This window comes from Barbus barbus, assembly GCF_936440315.1.
Source record: "Barbus barbus genome assembly, chromosome: 26".
In the NCBI taxonomy this organism is placed as follows: Eukaryota; Metazoa; Chordata; class Actinopteri; order Cypriniformes; family Cyprinidae; genus Barbus; species Barbus barbus.
In genome coordinates this window covers 26,218,550-26,240,740 of record NC_136754.1, presented here as the reverse complement: position 1 = coordinate 26,240,740, position 22,191 = coordinate 26,218,550, and the positions used below count along the sequence as shown (strand labels likewise).

At 38.0% G+C, this 22,191-nt stretch overlaps 1 protein-coding gene across 1 annotated transcript; it reads left to right on the top strand.

The window, feature by feature from the left end:
• Positions 1-232: 232 nt before the first annotated feature.
• LOC306846510 (carboxyl-terminal PDZ ligand of neuronal nitric oxide synthase protein-like) lies at positions 233-17,566 on the top strand (the record flags this gene model as incomplete). The annotated part of the gene is made up of 10 exons (XM_079379942.1): positions 233-337; positions 646-717; positions 2,616-2,708; positions 2,857-2,915; positions 3,481-3,589; positions 10,616-10,694; positions 13,675-13,778; positions 15,143-15,274; positions 15,589-15,760; positions 17,226-17,566. The coding sequence occupies 10 exons, from the start codon at positions 233-235 to the stop codon at positions 17,564-17,566; spliced, it is 1,266 nt and encodes a 421-aa protein (XP_079236068.1).
• Positions 17,567-22,191: the final 4,625 nt, after the last annotated feature.

Genomic DNA, 22,191 nt, shown 5'->3' with positions numbered 1-22,191 from the left:
GACTTTGCGTGCTAACAGTCAGCGGCTGTGAAACAAACACTGAGGTCATATTTACTGTAAATGATGCTGCTGGATCCCTCTGAGGACGAGCATCTCTGCCTTTGCCTTTGGACATTTACAGGACCGCCGTCATATTTCTGTGAGAAACCCTTCAGAAATCAGTGCAGCCAGGAGGCTTCAGCATGTTTTGAGTAAATACAGGTATCGAACGAAATTTCCATACCATAAAACGATGCTGGAGAAGAGTAAATATAATTTGGTTGATGACTCAGTGGATCAGAGGACTCCTGCTGATAATGATGGCCAGTTCCAGCATGGGCTCACATTCGAGGTGAAGGTAAAAATGCAGTTTATTAAATGGCTCACACTTCATTAGTGTATTAATACTTCACCTGCTACCAAGTCTTTGCATTATGAGTACTAAATATGCAAGTTAAATCGTGTAATTATCATGTTAAAGGGATTGTAACAGCCCACTGTCATTGTAATTACTTTATTAATGTGTTATATTTACATGGACACTGACTTCCCCATTAAGTGCCTAACTGTACTTCACCTGTTGCACTGGCATGAATGCAAATCATTGTCTATTTCCCAGAATATACTGTTTATCTTATGTTACTTGTTTAACCTCTTCTGCCACAGTTCATCGGGAGCCTGGACATTGTGCGACCCAAAAGCAGGATTGAAATATTGGCTGCTATGAGACGAATACGGGTACGAGTTCCTGAATTTGACAAATGAAGTATAGGAAAATCTTCATAAGGATGCAGACAGTTGACCTTTTTGAAAGAATGATGAATTAATAGCATATCTTGCTCACAAATGACTGATTCACAATGTTTTACAATGATGATATTACCAGTTATTAGCATTGACTATAGAGTATTGATATATTGCATTATAATATTATATATGAATACTTACATAGCATTATACAGTATAATGATAACAATTTGATCATCAATAATGAACAGTAATATTATCGACAAAACAAAAATAATAATTATAATTATTTATATTATTATCAGTCAAGAACAAACATGTTAAAGAAACAACAACAAAAAAAACAATGATTATTAACTGAAAAATTAACATGTCAGTATGTCTATGTATTTGATTGGATTATAGATGCATGTGCTCCAAAATCTTGTGTAAAACCAGACGGTCTTTTCTCCAGAATGATTTGAAAATGATCCAAAGAGCATCTTCAGTGAAAGCTAGATCTTCTGAGAGTGTGTAAACAGTACATGCTCAATGACATTTATTTTGATATGTGACCTATGGGCTAGAAGCAGTGCAAATACTTAATTTATTTATTTTTCTTCATTTTGCATTATAACATGTTGTTGAAACCATGTAACATAATTCTCAAAAAGTTTTTCAAAGCTCTTAATGATTATACGTTCTGCTCTGAAGAACGGGTCCTGATAGGGCAACTTTATGCAATTTATGAAAATTCCCATTTATTAGGTCAGGCAGGTGGTCCGTGTTTATAATGTCGTACCAGTGTAAAGACTGTTCATTCATGTCTTCTCTTCTCAGGGGTCCAGTATTTATGAGATTGCACCAGTGTGCTGGCAGCAGCAGTACAGTTTAGCTTAATCGACTTTGCTCCATCAAAGAAAATATGTTTGTGAAATGTTTAGACTTATTTGCACAAAATTTCTATTCAGGGAACTTTTCCTGTTGATAAATCAATTGATAAAGTCAGAAGTATAAGTTTTTTTAGATATCACCCTGTTTTATATATTTTGGAGAGAACTGAGAGCAGCCGGAGTAACAAGCTTCTTAGAAAATAGCTCGCCTTGGTGGTCCATATTAGCATTAATCAAAGCTTGGGATGAAAGAGAGCTCTTTTAACCCAGCCACTCTTCAGTATGCCTAGTGCATCGCCTTTATTCCCACCCCTATGGATTTCCTCTTTATTTCCTAGTCTCTGATTATTCATGCAGTCTGCATCTAACAGAGCTAGCAAGTCTTCCAGAAGCAATAGTATCTTGATTGGTGGTTAATATCTTGATAAATCTCTTATCAGTGCAAGTAGCTCAAGTTTCCTAGACACTGATCATCTGTTTGATTTGAGATATACTCAAATCAATTATGTTATAATCCACATTTTTCAAACAGAACCTGTAGCCTGATAAATGATAAATTAATTTGCATTTCATATGTTGTTTTTGGATGTCCCCCTCAGACTTATATAGCATGTTGTGCGTTCATTAAAAATCAACTCTTGTGGACTGTTAAAAATAAAACATGACACTTGTTCGGGTCAAAAATGACCCATATAAGCCTCAGTTTAAAAAAAAAATTATAATAATTGACTAGTATATACAATACAAAAATATATCGAATATTAATATACAAATAGTTTGACATTGTTCTTTTGAATTTTTTTAAATAAAATAAAAAATGCAACATATAAGACATATGTGTATATATATATATATATATATATATACACACACACACACACTTTTTGTTGTTGTTGTTTTAATAAAACTACTTAATTTAGATGTTGCTGTTTTAGGTTGCTATTTTCTAAGTGTAAGGTTCATGTCATGATTCATGTTTTAATTAATTCAACCCATCATGTTTTGTATCATTTTCAGTATGAGTTTAAAATTAAGAACATCAAGAAGAAGAAAGTCAACCTTATTGTGTCAGTGGATGGTGTCGAGGTGGTTTTGCGGAAGAAAAAAAAGGTGAGGTGTTTCTATTTTTTTCTCCTTCTAATTTTATAATGACAGTCATTTCTGATGCTGTATATTCTGTACAATTTATTCTGTATATACGGTACAATTAATTATGAACATATTTTTTAAGTAAACATGTGCTATATATTTATGTTAGAAATATGACTATAGCTGGGATGAAAGCCAAGTGACACTGGCCCAGGACCCCATTTTCAGGTAATTTAAGCACAGTTTATTTACATAGTGTTGATTACTAATTTTGCTCATGACTCGAGTGACATGGCCTGTGGGGTTTGATGACCTTTATCATTTTGCATGCACACGTCACATCAAAATCATTTTGCTCTGTGAGCTGCAACACAAAACAGAATGTCTTTCGAAATCCCCATAGCAACCACCAGTCTCCAGTGCACATAAACACACTGTTTAACAGTAACATTATTAGTGTTGACTAGTGCCAGTCCACTCTAGTTTTATTGTGTTAAAACAATGTCATTTATTACCAACATGTTTGTTCTGAAATGGATCTATTTATAGAGTTTCAGTTTGATGCCAATGTAACGTAACACTAACATTTACTGTTGTATTCCGTTGCACTTTCAAAATCTAGTGAGCACATTTAATGCATTTCTGTAATGTTTTATGACATGTCAAAGGGACCAAGTCAGTGAAGAGCACTGGCCATGGCCATGAATAATAGTTCACAATGAACATGTTGCCATGGCAATGAAAAAGTTTTAAGGTCAATTGCTGCAGCTCATTAGTCTTTTTTTCTTTTCAGAATATTTTACGTCTCTCATGACTCACAGGATCTGAAGATATTCAGTTACATAGCAAGAGACAAGAAAAGCAATGTGTTCCGCTGCAATGTCTTCAAATCGAAGAGAAAGGTAAACATCACCATAATAAAGGAAATCCACTGACATTTAATTATATCTGCACAAATATGTTAAATAATATTGATTGATTGCCCAGGAATGGAAATGGTAAGGTGGAATGTCTTAGTGGAGGATTCATTCTGATGGAGATCAGTTATTTAGTTGTCATTTTATTCATGAGATGATTTACAATAACAGGGCTGAGTACTAAGGAAGGCCTGCTGGTCCAAGACTAATGTGAGAGAGTTTTGTGCCATACAGACTTAACATTTGGCTTGGAGGGTTTTCGAGCATGAATGGAATGTTTAAGGTCATGCCGCAGCATCTCAATCGGATTTAAGTCCGGACTTTGATTTGGCCACTCCAAAACCTTAATTCTGTTTTTCTTGAGCCATTCAGAGGTGGACTTGCTGGTGTGTTTGGGATCATTGTCCTGCTGCATAACCCAAGTGCGCTTGAGCTTGAGGTCACAAACTGAAGGCCGGACATTTTCCTTCAGGATTTTCTGATAGAGAGCTGAATTCATGGTTCCATCAATTATGGCAAGTCGTCCAGGTCCTGAAGCTGCAAAGCAGCCCCAGACCATCACACTACCACCACCATGTTTGACTGTGGTATGTTGTTCTTTTTATGAAATGCTGTGTTGGTTTTACGCCAGATGTAACGGTTTTTTTTCCAAAAAGTTCAGCTTTTGTCTCATCAGTCCACAGAATATTTGCCCAAAAGTCTTGGGGATAATCAAGATATTATTTGACAAATGTGAGACGAGCCTTTGTATTACGAGCCTTGGAACTCTCCCATGGATGTCGTTTTTGCCCATTCTCTTTCTTGGACAGATTTTTTCCCTTAATAATTGAAATGATCATTTAAAAACTGCATTTTGTATTTACTTGCATTATCTTTGTGTATTATTCAAATTTGTTGATGATCTGAATCTTTTAAGTGTGACAAAAATGCAAAAAAATAAAAAAAACAGCAAGGGGGCAAAAACCTTTTCACGGCACTGTATATAAAAGCATAATTTATTGGGTACTTTCAATTGGGAGGTGGCTGTCCTGAACCCTAACCCCTAAATTTATGAAAATGATTTATTTTTTTTTGCATTTTATTTCATTGTTGTTTTTAAAAAATATATATTTTTGATTTTTAAAAAAGTTAAACAAATATTTATTTAATATTTTCTTTGTCCACATGTGCATGTCACTACCAAAACATGAAGTGTATGTTTTAGTTCATTGACTCAGACACCCCTAAATTTATGATCAGGAAATATTCCTGTGTGTCCCTCTCTAATAGCTACAAGGTGTGAGTAGATAGGCCCATCATTTTGAGGTAAATTGTTTTCAAAGTCTGAAAATCTGTGTGTAAAAAAATTTCACTACCGAACACCTTTTTCTGCAATAAAGCACACTTTTTTGGGTGTTATTCCATAACATTTAGTGTTTATATGTGTACCACTGTTCAGAACTGTGCTAGGTATCCATGTGCTGATTAGCATCTTTGAAGTAGGCTCAAAAGTATAAAATTGTCGCTACCGAAACAGTCACGACCAAAACATGTCATCATTGTTTCGGTAGTGACCAAAGGGGAACACATAATCCTTTATTTGGGGGAAATAAACACAATTTTAGTAAAATTATGCAAATATTTTGTATTTTAGTGTGTTTAAGTAGTGTTTTAGTATGCGAGTTAAAATTCTGTAATGTGATGTGGTCACTACCAAAACATTTCTGTCACTACTAAAAATGTGCTGTCACTACCGAAACATGGGATGTTTTGTCAAAAATAAAGTATTGAATTATCAGTTAAGATGTTATGATAGTGTTTGGTTCAATGTATAAACAAACTAATGAACAAACTAATTAATCCTTAACTTTGAAATCTGTATGGTCAACTTTATGCCTTTTACAAAGAAAAACTGGATTCAAAATACAACAAATCTCATAAATCACACTTGAACAATTTTTAAAATTGTAATTGTTATTGATTTACCTCTAAAAACATTTTAATAAAAATTTATTAAAAAGGTAGGTGTAAGCTAAATTTTAATAGGCCAATATAACCCTTCTAATTAAATTATATATTACTGTGTTTTGGTAATGACAAATGTGTGTATGTGTGCACCTGGTATTTATCACGTTATGGGGACCAAATGTCCCCACAAGTATAGTAATACCAGTAAATTTTGATCTTGTGCAGACATTTTTTAGTCCCCATGAGGAAACAAGCTTATGAATAATACAGAATGCAGTTTTCTGAAAATCTAAAAACGCAGAAAGTTTCCTGTAAGGGGTAAGTTTAGGTGTAGGGTTAGTGTAGGACGATAGAAAATACAATTTGTACAGTATAAAAACCATTACATCTAGAATGTCCCCATAAAACATGGGAACACAGTGTGTGTGTATAGTAAAAACCTTTACAAAATGTACAAAAATGTACAAAAAAATATAAAAATCACTAAAAATAATCAAATTAAACTGTTTTCTGCACATACAAAAATTAAGTTCCCTGTCGATATTTCACTCGTACTGCTTTGTAAGACGCTGTATGGGAAAAACTCGTTTTTTTCCTCTTCACTGAAGCCTTTTCAATCACGCGGTGAAACTGCACGTCCATTGGTTCGTGCAGTGCAATAAAAACAAACCAGTGGCACGGCGGCGGCGATGAGCGAGCCTACGGCTATGCAGCCCGCCAAAATGGGGGGGGGGGGGCTTCTGGCTATACAGTATAAGCGTCCGCTTCGCCGACGCAACTCAGATTTCTTCTCTTCAGCGACGAAGATTTTTCCTCGCTGACTCTTCGCTGATGCCGAGATTCGCCGTTGAAACGCCTCAGCAGCCGGATTGGACCTCTCGCAGCGCTCAGCTCGCAGATCCCGGTCTATCCCCTGCAGTCATCCGGCGACGATCTAAAAGAGCCTCACAAAAGAGCAAATTCTTTTTCAAATTCAGTGTTTCAGCGTTGTTTCAAATGCCGCGCCGTCATTGTAAGACGTGCAGGAATCCCCTGCACGCTGATGACGGTCACGCTGCGCTCAGCGGGACTGACTGATGCTTGGGGTAATCCCACGCTGATGTCAGCGGGGCTGACTGCTCTCATTGCGAGAGTTTCAGTCTCTCCTCTGCGCTCGCGGATAGCTTTCTTTCTGAAAGCGACTCCGACCCTCGCGCCCTCCCGTTGTCTTCCTCCCAGGGACCTGCGAGGAAGAAACAGCGGGGCAGAGGATTCGAGCGGCCGGAGACAAGCAAGCTTACGTCGGTTCAGTGCCCACGTGCTTTGCCGTCACAGCAGAGAGAGGATTCACCGGTCCTGTTCACTCAACCTGATCAGCGTCCCTCTGCGGCTGCGAGCGACATGATCTCGTTTGGTGGGAGCGACAATGAGATGGACAGCCTTTGCCTTTTGGCTTCGGACGCGGAGGAGTTTTCGGGCTCAATGTCTGACCCCGCCCTCTTACCGCCGTCCTCTTCTCGCAGCGCCAGACCCAGATCGGATGAGGAGCTCGTCCGTATCATGACCAAGGCTGTCAGTGAGCTCGGGCTCGAGTGGTCTCCGCCTGAGGAGCCATCTCGCAGCAGGCTGGATGAGTGGTTTCTCCCGGGGCGCCAGAAGGCCCCCCGCCAACGCTCATCCCCCTTCTTTCCAGAAGTCCACGACGAGCTCACTAAATCGTGGCGCGCCCCCTACTCGTCTCGCATCAGATCTTTTGCTTCCTCCGCCCTCACCTCCGTTGACGGCGCCGAAGAGAAGAGATACAAGCACCTGCCCCCTCTGGATGAGTTCGTGGCCGCGCATCTCTGCCTGCCCTCGGCCATCGGATGGAAGGCGAGGGCAAACCATCGGTCCAAGCCGTGCAGAGCAACATCTGAAGTGAAGTGAAGTGAAGTGAAGTGACATTCAGCCAAGTATGGTGACCCATACTCGGAATTCGTGCTCTGCATTTAACCCATCCAACGTGCACACACACAGCAGTGAACACACACACACCGTGAACATACACCCGGAGCAGTGGGCAGCCATTTATGCTGCGGCGCCCGGGGAGCAGTTGGGGGTTCGGTGCCTTGCTCAAGGGCACCTCAGTCGTGGTATTGAGGGTGGAGAGAGCGCTGGACATTCACTCCCCCCACCTACAATTCCTGCCGGCCAGAGACTCGAACCCACAACCTTCGGATTACAAGTCCGACTCTCTAACCATTAGGCCACGACTTCCCCAGCTGCTGGAACTTTTCCAGCTGCTGGAAGCAGCCCCGCGGCCCATTCCCTTGAGACGGGACCTCCTCTCTCAAGCGAACGGCACGCTGTGGCATCCACGGCCCGAGTTATGGGCCCTGCATGTGTGGCTGCTCAACAGGAGCCTTTTGTCCTCCCAGAGCGTGTCTTAAGCAATATGGCAGAAGCTAGAGCCCCGTCTACTAGACGCCTCTATGCTCTGAAATGGTCTATTTTCTCGGCTTGGTGTCAAGACCGTGATTTGGATCCGGTCACCTCTGAGGTTCCAGTGGTTCTTTCGTTTCTGCAGGAGCTGCTGGACAAACAGCGTTCCCCATCCACCGTCAAAGTTTACGCTTCAGCCATAGCGGCTTTTCATGCCCCTATTGCTGGTCGTTCGGTGGGCAGAAATAGTGCGGTGGTCCAATTTATACGAGGCGCCAGGAGATTGAACCCTCCTCGCCCTCGTACAGTTCCACTTTGGGACTTACCAACCGTGCTGAGGGCCTTGAGAGGCCCCCCGTTTGAACCATTGCAATCTGCGAGCCTGAGATTGCTCTCGTTTAAAACCGCCCTGCTGTTGGCACTGGCGTCGGTTGAGCGGGTAGGAGACTTACAGGCCCTTTCTGTCAACCCTGCTTGCCTGGAATTCGGGCCTAACGACTCCAAGGTCATCCTGAAACCAAGGCTGGGTTATGTACCTAAGGTGCTCTCCACTCTGTTCAGAGCCCAGGTCATAGCGCTTTCTGCGCTTCCCCCCTCGACGGACGACCAGGAATTGTTCCTGCTCTGCCCCATCAGGGCCCTAAGGGTATACATCGAGCGTTCTGCCTCGTTCAGGAGATCAGAACAGCTTTTTGTCAGCTTCGGTAACCGCGCTAAAGGTCGCCCTGTTACGAAGCAAAGTATCTCCAGGTGGATAGTGGATGCTATCACCCTAGCATACTCCTCCATGGGCTTGCAGTGCCCCATTGGAGTCAGAGCCCATTCCACCAGAGGCATCGCCTCTTCTTGGGCATGGTCCAGCGGGGTGTCCATTTCTGAAATTTGTGAGGCGGTCGGCTGGTCCTCGTCGTCCACATTTATGAGGTTTTACAACCTGGACGTCCCCACCTTGCAGGCCAGGGTCGTTTCCGCTTAAAATTCGCCGTTACGGCTAGATAAGCTATCTCTGGAATTCCTTGACCATCTCTGCTCAAGGCCCTCCTTCTCTTGGAAGGTCCATATTATGGGCACTAAGTGTCTACTTCGGGATGACACCCAGGCCATGGTTGACCCGGTGGCTCGGCCTGTGCTTGGTGTAATCTTAACTCCCCTGGGCCCTCCCATGGGAGTCATGTTTGAGTCGTTCCCCATCATAGCACGGCGGGATTGTATTGGTTCCCATACAGCGTTTTACGACGCAGTACGAGTGAAATATCGACAGGGAGCGTACTCGGTTACTAACGTAACCTCGGTTCCCTGAGATATGGGAACTAGTACTGCGTTCCTGGCCGTGCTATGAGCTGCACGCCTCAGTCGCTTCTTTCGAAGAAATCTGAGTTGTGGCGGCGAAGCGGCCGCTTATATAGCCAGAAGCCCCCCCCCATTTTGGCGGGCTGCATAGCCATAGGCTCGCTCATCGCTGCCGCCATGCCACTGGTTCGTTTTTATCGCACTGCACGAACCAATAGACGTGCAGTTTCACTGCGTGATTGAAAAGGCTTCAGTGAAGAGGAAAAAAGGAGTTTTTCCCATACAGCGTCTTACGACGCAGTACTCGTTCCCATATATCAGGGAACCGAGATTACATTAGTAACCGAGTACGTTACTCTAATCCAACACAACAATTCAAGTTAAAGGGTTAGTTCACCCAAAAATTAAAATTCTGTCATTGATTACTCACCCTCACGTTGTTCCAAACCCGTAAGACCTTCGTTCATCTTCAGAACACAAATTAAGATATTTTTGATGAAATCCAAGAGCTTTCTGACCCTGCATAGACAGCAAGGGTACTACCATGATCAAGGCACAGAAATGTTGTAAGGCCGTGGTGAAGACTGACATGGAAGAGAAGAATTGTTGAATAAAGTTATTTTTGTTTTCTTTGCACACAAACAGTATTCTCGTAGCTTCATAAAATTCAACTTGAACCACTGATGTCTGATGGACTTTTTTAACAATGTCCTTACTACCTTTCTGGGCCTTGAGCGTGTCAGTTGCATTGCTGTCATGCAGAAAGCTATCGGATTTCATAAAAAATATCTTAATTTGTGTTCCAGAGATGAATGAAGGTCTTACAGGTGTGGAACAACATGAGAGTGATTAATGACAGAATTTTCATTTTTGGGTGAACTATCCCTTTAACAATTCAATTTAATGAACAAAAACTACTATTCAGCGTGATTCTAAATAATTCTGTTGCAAACTTTGTCTCGTGGGATATTTTAAACCAGCAACAGATTGTCTGTTTTCTACAGAAAAAGAAAGTGCTGTTGGCATAAGCTGCATGATATGACTGTCTTTGGCTTGGGTTTTGTTCACAGTACCAGGGCGCATCTGAAATGAACTTATCCATCACTTTGACAGCACCACTATAATGTGGAATTGACTTATGGGTGTAATGTTCTCCCTCTCTCACTCACTCCTTCTCTTTTCCTTACGTCTGTCATTCATTCCTATAAATCTCTTTTCCTCTGTTGAAGGTGAATTCATTCTTCTGTCTCTCCAAGTACAGCTTTTTGTCCCGTATCAATTGAAAATCTACAAATGTTTACCTGCATGTGGAAAAGCATGTTTGACATGTTCAATAAACCCTGGTTGCTTAAAAATCTGCTGTCTGTGTCTCAGAGCCAAGCCATGAGGATAGTGCGGACCATGGGTCAGGCGTTTGAGGTGTGCCATAAACAGAGTCTAGACACTGCTGACGGTGAGGAGACATTGACTTTTACTCACATTTCATTTTATCAAACATGAACCACGTTTCATCTGAACTTTCCTTGTATGGCACTTGCATTGGAGACAAATTAAAATAATTCAAATCAGCAAAATAGAAATATGTGGCCCTGGACCACAAAACCAGTCTTAAGTGTACATTTTTCGAAATTGAGATTTATACATCATCTGAAACCTGAACAAATAAGCTTTCCATTGATGTACGTATGGTTTGTTATGATAGGACAATATTTGGCTGAGTTACAGCTATTTGAAAATGTGGAATCTGAGTGTGCAAAAAAATCTAAATATTGAGAAAATCGCCTTTAAAGTTGTCCAAATTAAGTTCTTAGCAATGCATATTACTAATCAAAAATGAAGTTTCGATACATTTACGGTAGGAAATTTACAAAATATCTTCATGGAACATGTTCTTCACTTATTATCCTAATGATTTTTGGCATAAAAGAAAAATATATAATTTTGACTATTAAGTCTCTTATTAAGAAACCACAACTAGATTCTAATGAACTGGCAAATTACAGACCCATTTCAAATCTTCCGTTTATGTATAAAATTTTAGAAAAAGTTGTGTCTGCTCAATTGTGCTTCTTCTTGCAAAAAAATGATCTCTATGAAGAATTTCAGTCAGGTTTCAGGCCTCACCATAGTACAGAAACTGCACTTGTTAAAATTACAAATGACTTGCTTCTTGCTTCAGACCAAGGCTGCATCTCATTGCTAGTATTACTTGATCTTAGTGCTGCATTCGACACTATAGACCATGACATACTCATAGATCGCTTACAAAACTATATGGTATTCAAGGGCAGGCTTTAAGATGGTTTAGATCCTACCTGTCCGATCGCTACCACTTTGTTCATTTAAATGGGGAGTCATCTCATTTATCACCAGTAAAGTATGGAGTACCACAAGGATCTGTCCTAGGTCCTCTGCTATTTTCAATATACTGTGAATACTTGGTAATATTATTAGAAAATACAGGATTAGTTTTCATTGTTATGCTGATCATACTCAACTATATATATCTCAACAAGACCAGAAGAAATTTCTAAACTATCTAAGCTAATAGATTGTGTAAAAAAAATTAAAAGATTGGATGACCAATAATTTCCTCCTATTAAATTCAGATACGACAGAGCTATTACTTATTGGACCAAAAAACAGTACACATAATCTCTTGTATTACAATTTACAACTAGACGGATGCACTGTTACGTCCTCTAAAGTAAAAAATCTGGGTGTTATATTAGACAGCAACTTGTTCTTTGAAAATAATATTTCCCATATTACAAAAACAGCATTCTTCCATCTTAGAAACATTGCCAAGCTTCGAAACATGCTACCTGTTTCTGATGCAGAAAAGCTAGTTCATGCATTCATGACTTCTAGACTGGACTATTGTAATGCACTGCTAGCTGGTTGTCCTGCATCTTCAATAAACAAGCTACAAAATGCAGTGTCTAGAGTTCTTACCAGGTCAAGAAAATATGATCATATTACCCCAATTTTACAGTCTCTGCTCTGGCTACCTATTAAGTTCCGTATCATTTACAAAATATTATTACTTGCCTATAATGCCCTAAATGGTTTAGCTCCTGCGTACCTAACTTGTCTTCTACCACGCTACAATCCAACCCGCTCCCTAAGGTCGCAAAACTCTGGACTTTTGGTAGTACCTAGGATAGCAAAGTCCAGTAAAGGAGGTAGAGCTTTTTCACATTTGGCTCCCAAACTCTGGAATAGTCTTCCTGATAACATTCGGGGTTCAGACACACTCTCTCTGTTTAAATCTAAACAGACACATCTCTTTAGCCTAGCATTCACATAATGCATCTTATAATCTTGTACTGCAGTTATATCTGATCAAATGTACATTATTATTATTCTTTAGCTTGGGTTGAACAAATCATTTATGCTTAGATGGAACAGCAGCTACGCTAATTATGTCTCTATTTGTTTCTCTGTTTCTGCCACGGGATTAACATCTGGACATTAACAGTCTGGATCCAACCCTTAAATGATCTGAGATGACCGAACACCTGAGAAAAGATAATGCTAACCCCTCAGAGGACCTCAGAGGATGCCAAAGCTCAGACAACATACAGAATTACCAAGAATTACCATAAGTTAAATATATTAAGGTTCTGCAATATATAAATATATTGTGGAAACTTAATTTCCTGTAGAGCTGCTTTGCAACGATATGTATCGTAAAAAGCGCTATACAACTTGAACTTGAACTTGAACTTGAACCCATACAATGTTTTTTACAGATGTACCCCAGCGATTTAAGACTGGTGTTGTGGTCCAGGGTCACATATAATACAAATAAAAAATCTGTATTGTTATTATCTTCATCACAGTTTCAAAGCAACTTACATATTTGTTTTGTATGAGAAAATATGGTCTGTGCACTGAAAAATAAATCATACTTTTGACCAATTCTAAAATAATTTGTTAATTTGTCTAATTTGTTAAAGCCAAACTTATTAGCTTCTATCAAATTATGTTTATGGTTTGGTTCAAACCTTAATTAAAAATATTTATTGTCCAAAAGACACAAAAACATTCACACAAAGAAACAAATGTTATTTAATTATAAAAATATATTTAATCTTTTTTAGACATATATGAGCCAAAATGTTAGTCAATATAACAGTTTTTCAACTTCACGATTTCACAATAAACAAAAGCTAAATTAACTATAATATAGTTAATTAGATTTTTGGCATAATATAAAGCTAAAAATGTTTTGTTAGTAAACGTTTAAGCCATAATTTTTCAATGAGCCCCATATAAAAATTGTCAAAATAGCTAGAAAAATCTAAATATATTTTATACCATTATTTAGTCCTATGATTGGTTTTGGAAGGATCCTTGTCAAGTATTTCTTTGACTTGGACAAAAAAAATATTTTTTATTCTAAATGATGTGATTAATCTGAATTGCAGCATGGCTTGTGAAAGGTGAGGAGGAGAGATGCAAAGACGAGACTTCAGTTGCTGGCGGCACCGCTGAGAAATCAAGCAACGCTGGGCTAGAGAAAGATGAAAAGGTAAAGTCCTCTGTCTGACCTTAAAGTTTAGCAGAAAATCTGAAAGAAATGTGTGTCCAGTTGTCTTAATTTTTCCTCATCAATTACAAATTTTTAATATTGACGCAGTAAAATGTTTACCAACAGAAGGCCTTGCTTTTTTAGACGAAACTGGAAGGCAGAAGAGATCTCAGGTGTTGTCTTTTAGCTCAGGTTTTGCCTGTTTTCAGTTATTTATAGCTGCTACTGTTTGCTCATCCTACATGGTTTATAGGGCAGAAATTGGGCCATGATGACAAGTAGGACTAAAAGATGAATAATAAACAGCCAAATTTAAAGTATAATGTAATTCTTTGAAATCTTGTAATAACACTTAGTCAGAATCAGTTTAATTCCTTAAAAATGATCTAAATGAGCAAAATTTAGGGTAGTTTCAAATAAGTCTTGTTTATTAACATGCAAACTTCTTCCAGATATGGAGATTATTGGGGATTATTTATAAATTATGCATTTAAGGAAACACATTTTAGATGCTTTTAGAATTTTGGCTTGACTTTAATGAATAAGATATGAAAGCTGTCGATGCTGACACATATTCGATCACTGGGGAGTTTTTAGGAGGTTAAAGCTTTCATGTACTTGTAATGGTTTGCAAAATGACTTGCTTTGATACGGCTGAAATTGTGTTCTTTGGCTCTGTGAATCTGCTGATGTTTTCAAACTTATGCCAATCACAGGAGCAAACATATGAGACCAGTGTTTAACATTTTTGACATTTCCGTTAGCCCGGGTTTGATGTGAGGCTGTATTTTTCACTGTAATCAAATTCAGTTTGTGAGCAGATTTTGTGTTCTGTCCCTTCAGTTAAACTCACTTCCGAGTCGTTAACATAGTGGGTAAATAATTGATATTATTATAGCCTTTGGCTTGGCTGTGATATCAAACAGCAATAATGGGTTTCCATGTTCTCCATCTTAGACATCGTAAAAAATTTGACGGGATTGGTTTCACCCTTATATTGGTAGGACTCAAACTGCATTTTTTGAGACAGTAGTGGTGTTGACTGATGAATTTGTGATGAAACATGGTTTGTCTAAGTGTATTAGAAGTACCAGATAGACTTGTAAACAATAAAAACTTGATTTTCACCACGGGAGGTGTTTAAATAAGGATGCAATTAGTGTATCGTTACGCCTGTTAACTAACAAACTAAACTATTCTCACTGTGTGATACGTTTCAAAAGAACTAATGGATCCCAAAGTTACAATTAATGCATCTAGGTATTAACAGGCTGTACTTATCCTTTGCAAAGACCATCTTAAAGTTAATTTGTTGGTTAAAGATAGTAAACAGCACTACTCCTACTCTTACTTTCTCAATGCAGGTGAGTGAAGAGCCGGTGCTGGTGATGGAGTCGTCCAGGCTGGCATCTCCTCTGTCCGTGAGCCATCAGTTGCAGCTCCTGCAGAGACAGTTACAGCAGCAGGAGCAGAGGAGCCAAGCCGCCTCCGCACAGGTCACATCACACGTCCAATCACTTTGTCATGCTGCCTGTATTGACTTGTACACTCTTAACAATAAAGGTTCTTTATGGCATCAATGGTTCACCAAAGAACCTTTAGCATCCATGGAACCTTTTCATTCCACAAAAGGTTCTTTACAGTGGAAAAAGGTTCTTTAGATTATTCAAATGTTCTTCACACTTGAAAAAAATAGTTCTTTTAAGAACTGTTCACTGAAAAGTTCCCCAAAGAACCTTTTGGGGAACAGATATTTCACCGATATTTTCTTAAGAGAGAGTAAAATCTAGTAGTTGTTGTGTTTGTGCAGGTGGTTCTGCTGCAGCAGCAGCTGTCGGTGGAGACCAGCGCCAGGACGGAGGCTCAGGCTCGAGTCCAGCAGCTCCTGCAGCAGAACACTGAACTCCTGCAGCATCTCTCACTGCTGGTAAAACAAGTCCAAGAGCTGGAGCTTTGCACTCAACCACACAAAAACTCCCCCTGTAAGTCTCAAGACTCATGACGTTTGCAATCAAGAGATTTTCCTCTTTGTTTCCACAATGTGTGCAAGGCAGAAGAATGATATAGCCTGTTGTTCACCCTAAAATTAATATCCTGTCATTTACTCATCCTTATGTTGTTCCAAGATTTTCTTGACTTTCCTTTTGCCACTGATGACAAAAGAAGAAATTCTGAAGAATGTTCATGCTGCTCTTTATAATGAAAGAGAACAGTCTTTACAAGCACCATAAAATTAGTCCTAGGCCAGGTTGAACTCATTAGTATTTGTAGGTATTGATTTGTAATATTTACACATACATTTTTGTCTGTGTTTGGATATACATTGAAACATGCAATATAAATGTACCAACTATATCTAAAAGGCTAAAAGGCTTTTTTTTTTTTTATGTATGCAGAGCTTTAGTAATATCTTTACAAATCTAATTGATTAAATACAAACATATTTGTAAACATTTGTACATCTCTGAAATTGTTCAAACAATATATAAAATTTAGTCAAATATTTTCATTGTGCAAATGTACAAAACATGTGTGTGGTAGAATGAAATGTACTAAGTTTGAAATAACTGTCATGTAAATAATGACAGAATTTCTTTTGGGAGGAATTATTCCTTTAAAGAGTTCTTAACAAAAGGGTGTTAAAGTAAGTCCCGTTCACCCCAATACAACACAGCGGTACAATATAACTGGAATTAATTTCAGAGCATTTTTTTCCAACTGATGAACAATAAAAACATTGACAGCCAAACAGAATCCCCCCAACACTATGGGCCAGATTTACTATCAGCTTGCGCCAGCGCAAAGCCTCATTTGGCGTTAAAAAACTACTGTCAGGATGTACTAAAGACACACAGTGGGAAATTAGCGCTGAAAAGGCGTGGACACAGTTATTTTTCCGACTCGCCTTATTGAATATACATTTGTAGGAGTTTTGCTTTCGTTTCCTTTTGTAAAATTATGGGAGAAGAGTATTTAAATTAATCATGCAATGTGATTTACTAAGATTTGCACTCGTCAATTCACTGGTTTTTGAGGCATTATTTAACACCCAAAAAAAGCATGACTTAAAGCAGGCGGCAAGTTGCGCTGCTCTTGGCAGATTGTGCTGGTCATCATGGAAATGAGATGTGTTCTCTAATGTGCGCACTGTCAGTAAATCAGCCGCAGAATTCTCCCCTTCCTTCGGCACTTTTATGTAATTGCACCCTAACACTAATTTGCCTTGTTTAGTAAATCTGTCCTGAGCATTTAAAGCAGCACACTTTTGTCCATTGATGTTGATGCAAATATAGTTATTGTTATAGATACCACAATAGTTATCATTTTCGGTGGGGCCAGGCCTTTACTCTGGTGATTAGATGTTTAGCTTGACAAAGTCGGCTCAGTAATGGCACCTCTAAGTTATTCTATCACTTACTATGCCATGATGTCATTTCCTTCCTGCAGTGGGATCTCAAGACAGCCTTCTGGAAATCGCCCTGCGTGCCAACATGCCAGCTGTATCACGTGACCCCAACCCGAATCCTCCCTCAAGCGCTCGAGAGGGCTTCCCTCTCTCAAACAGCCTGGCTCGGCTCGACGGCTTCTGTTTCTTCTCAGAATCTTCAGAGCGGGAGAAAAAGCCAGAGCAGGACCGTGACTCAGGACAGGGTCAGGATGAAGATCAGTCGGGTGGTTGCTCTCCTCCAGGGAACCAGTTTCTCTGCACACTGGACACACCAGGATTCAGAGAGTCTGGTATCGCATCCGGATATGAGTCTAACACTGATGAGAGTGATGACCACTAGCTGTTGAAAAAAACAGCTCAGAACAGCAGCAGCAGCTGAGCTCTTCAGCTTTTGCATTGCAGCTTCAGCTGTCAGAATGAATATATAAATAAATAACAGAATATATAAATATATATTAAATATATATAATACAATTTCATATATATATATATATATATATATATATATATATATATATATATATAGTGCTGTCAAACGATTAATCGTGATTAATTGCATCCAAAATAAAAGTTTATGTTTACATAATATATGTGTGTACTGTGTTTATTTATTATGTATATATAAAGACACACACATACAGCATATATTTTGAAAATATTTATTTAATTTAAAATGTATTTAATTGAGTTATTTTAAGTATTTACATGTATATATTTATATTCACATAAATTATATCATATAAATATATTTAATATATAAGCATAACATATTTTTCTTAAATATATACATGCATGTGTGTGTGTGTGTGTGTTTATGTATACATAATAAATATACACAGTACACACACTTATGCAAACAAAAACTTTTATTTTGGATGCGATTAATTGTAATTAATCGTTTGACAGCCATAAATAAATGTAAATGTGTATATATATATATATACACAAACACACACACAACTAAAAGATGTTACACATCCCAATATATTAATTGATTCAATTATGCAGATCCCAGCCAGTGGGTGTCCAAGTTGTCCTAATCATACTCAAAAAATTGTTGAACAATGTAAAATTGTGTAAAAAGCATACTTCAATGAAAAATGAATATTCTGCCATTACTCACCCTCATGTCGTCCCAAACCTGTGAATTGTTTTTTTTGTCCATACAATGAAAGTCAGTGGTTTTCAATTAGTGTTGTTTTGGACCCCACTGACTTTCATCACATGAACAATACATAATTGAGGCATTTTTCATAATATATCTTTTAAAATTTTGGGGGTTATTGAGATTTTTTTTAAATTATTAATTTCAATATTTTTTATTCTGCAAGGATGCATTATCAAAAGTGACATTTATGTTAAAAATATATATTCCAAATTTATGGAATAGTTCTCTTTTCAACTTTCTAGCATCAGCATTTCTGAAGGATCATGTGACACTGAAGACTGGAGTGATGATGCGGAAAATTCAGCTTTGATCACAGGAATAAATTACATTTTAAAATATACTCAAAGATATTTTTTTATTGTACATAGTATAACTGTTTTCACTGCATTTTTCATCAAATACATTAATCTCCCATCACCCCAAATTTTTCATGGGTAGGGTATTCTTTTATATTCCACAGAAGAGAGTAAGTCATACAGGTTTGGAACAATATGAGGGTGACTAAATTATTTTGTGTGAACTGTCCCTTTAAAGCCAAGCATCTACAGTGTTGGCTGGTCTGTTAATATGAGTTTCAAAAAGCATTTGTCTCTCCTCAATTTCTTTGATTTCAATCTATTCTTCTGAAGATAGGCTATGTGTTTGTAAGCAATGAAGCAAGACTGTTTTTTTGTAAAGAGATGAATGGACACTTGGACAGACATACATAAATGCATTCAATGACAGTTTTATTTTAAATGTTTTCTTTTTATTACACGTTTTACAATGTTCATCACAATGCTCTACGAGTTAGGTTGTTGTTTTTGTGGGCATTTCATGATTTGTTTGACAGTATTTCTAATGTCAGGCTTGACTATAAAATGTTATGCAGCAGTGCTAAAGTGAAAGAAAAGAAATGATAAAGAACATGTTAAACTCAATGTATAAGCATGTTTGACCTTCACTGTCAATTTTGCAGCTGAGCAGCTTGAACTGTTTCACAGTGATACCAATGTCAAAACACAAGTGAACGTATTTGTGCAATAATGTCATATGGTATTTATCAGCATTCTTTCTCTATTACTATAATTTTTTATTTCTTGAAAAGAGTGTAGCAAGTAATACTAACACTGCATATTTTGTGCTAAAGTCTTGTCTAAAGGCTGCTGTGTTGTAGCATTCATTTTCCTTTAAATAAACCTTTAGTGTTGGTGGATCTTAGTTAACTTCATCCTTTGGAGTGAATGAAACTGAATAAATGAAAGTCATTTAAGATTTTGTTGTCTTTTATTTACCTTTCTTTATGTGTTATGTTACTAGGTAAGGGGTATGAAAACCTATTTAAAAATATGATTTGAAAATGATCTATATATATCAGTTGTTTCTGGTTCTAGAATCTGATTGGCTGAAAGCCTTTTCCAGGGGTGCAATATTCTATAACAGAACTCCATTTCCATTTGTATCACTCCGCTTGGGAGTGTCATTGTGGGCACCCAAAACCACTGTAATTTTATAAATAAAACTGTTTTTGTGTCATGGAATGTAGTTTTAAGAGTTTTTAATATAGCTGTTTAGGCTTAAAAAATGCGGTTTGTTAATAAAGATGTCTATTTGAAAATTTGCTTTTACGTTTTCGGAGATGTGAGCTCCAGGGTATCAGTGGCAATTCAGCACTCATAAACCTGCCTTAGCGGTCAGTTCTTCTGCAGTTTGCTGCTGACTCTGATGTCTCTATAGTGGTTAAACATGAGCTATAATTCATTTTGGGTAAATCTAACGGGCAGTCTTTGGTCTCATTAATATATTATTTGTTCCAGAGCAAGTAGTTTTGGTGAGGGCAAAGTCTAAAGTTCCAATTTTACATTATATCAGAGCACTGCTTTTGTACTTTTGACTGAATTGCCTAGCAACTTGATGATGACTGTTGTTGTTTATTAAAGCTGCAGCCCGCAAGTGTTGCCTCTTTGTCACCATCTCTGTTTGAAAACCTGGATTTCCGCTGTGTGCGGAATCGTGAGTGGGGTTGTGCTCCAGCATGGCTCCGGGGCGGATGAATCTAATGTTTTGAGGAGTATGTGTGTCAGTCTGTCAGTCACCGCACCGGTGTGGATACTGTACTCAGGAATCACAGATTCTAGCCTACGTCTTGGAATATATGACCCAAATAATAATTTTCACCATATATTGCCACCCGAACAAGTAAGTAACAAGTCTGCCACGTTTGTTCTGACCAACTGAGGAAAAAAGCATTTCAATAAATTGCGCTACCAATGGTAATTAAATCTAACGACCGGTTAGCTCATATCACATCTAACCATGCAAATTGTTATTATTGTTATTCTTTATTCTCAAATTATTAATGTTAACAACATCAGCATTGCGTCACAATGAGTATAGTGTGTATTAGCCTGTAGATTTCAATTTCTGTACAGTCTAATCTAATTGTCATGCCATTCAAATTTCATATGAAGAAATTATTTTTAACCCAAAAAGCAAATGCTCCCTTCGAAACTGGTTGTTTTTAAAATACAAATCTTGTGTAATCCCAGGCTATCTGTAATCAGAAGCACATTTAAAACTGGAATATAAATTCATTTCATTTACATGTGTTTCATAATCACAACGTGGATTACAATCCGCCATCAAAATGATACATTTAATTATTCTAGCTGCTGTGAGAAAAGGCTATAAACGACCTGCCACCTGCAGGATCCTCACATGCCATAGCCTACTAGCTGGGACAACTTCTTTATGTTTACAGATGTGACATAATGATGCAGTGCCATGCTCGAATTTCTGCAAAAACCTACCCATACCACTCAAATTAGAAAACATTATTATAAACTAACCGTTCTGAACTGGGCTAAAGTAAGGTGATAGTTTTGAATACTGGCTGGTTATGTACTTGCTCAAATATTGATTTCGGATAATTTTTAACCCAAAAAAGTTATGGACAACTGCCTTAAATAATAATTTATATAAATAAAAGTATTTAATAGAATTTAGTATTGAGAAACGTGTGTTCATGATAGTGATTAGTTACATTATTCCACGACAAGAGACTGTTTTTATGAATGAGTCAGCAGTAAAGACTTTTATATTGAAAGAGACTGAAACAGGGTTACAAACAAGGAAGTTATTTTTACTTTCAACAACACCTTAAGAAGCAACCAACAAATACACTGAGCAGCACTGTCATTGGAAATCACCTTTAACAGAGGAAACAGGAAAGGATAGTACAAACAAGATATCGCTTTCCGCTGGCATTCTAACCAATGATTTATTGTGAATATGAGATTGAGCTGAAAGATGCTGTTTCAGATGCAGGTTATCACACTCGCTCAGTCCATCTCTCTCTCTCATTACTCTATACAGTGAGCTTTTAATACAGTAATACAATAAGCTTTCGATACAACTCAATGTTACTTAGTTACTAATTCTAAGTGACCTTTTCGAATTAGTAACAGAGGCTCAGATGTTAAACTGTCAAACTGCCCTTACGAAAATTACTCTTTTGGTGTATTGATTACCATTTGTATAACCACAGTTTTACTTATACCATGGTTAAACTACGGTTAAATAATATATACCTGTGCACATGCAAATTTTGGTTGAACTTTATTTTACGGTATGTGTGCTTACAGTGTACTTACTTAAGAAAGTAGTGGTAATAAAAGATAACCACAAGGGGTAGGGTTAGGTTTAGGAGTAGGTTCAGGGTTAGAACTTAGTTATTACCCAGTTATTGTAATTACAATAATAAGTACATAGTATGTACACAAGGAACAGGACTGCAAAATAAAGTGCTACCCAAATTT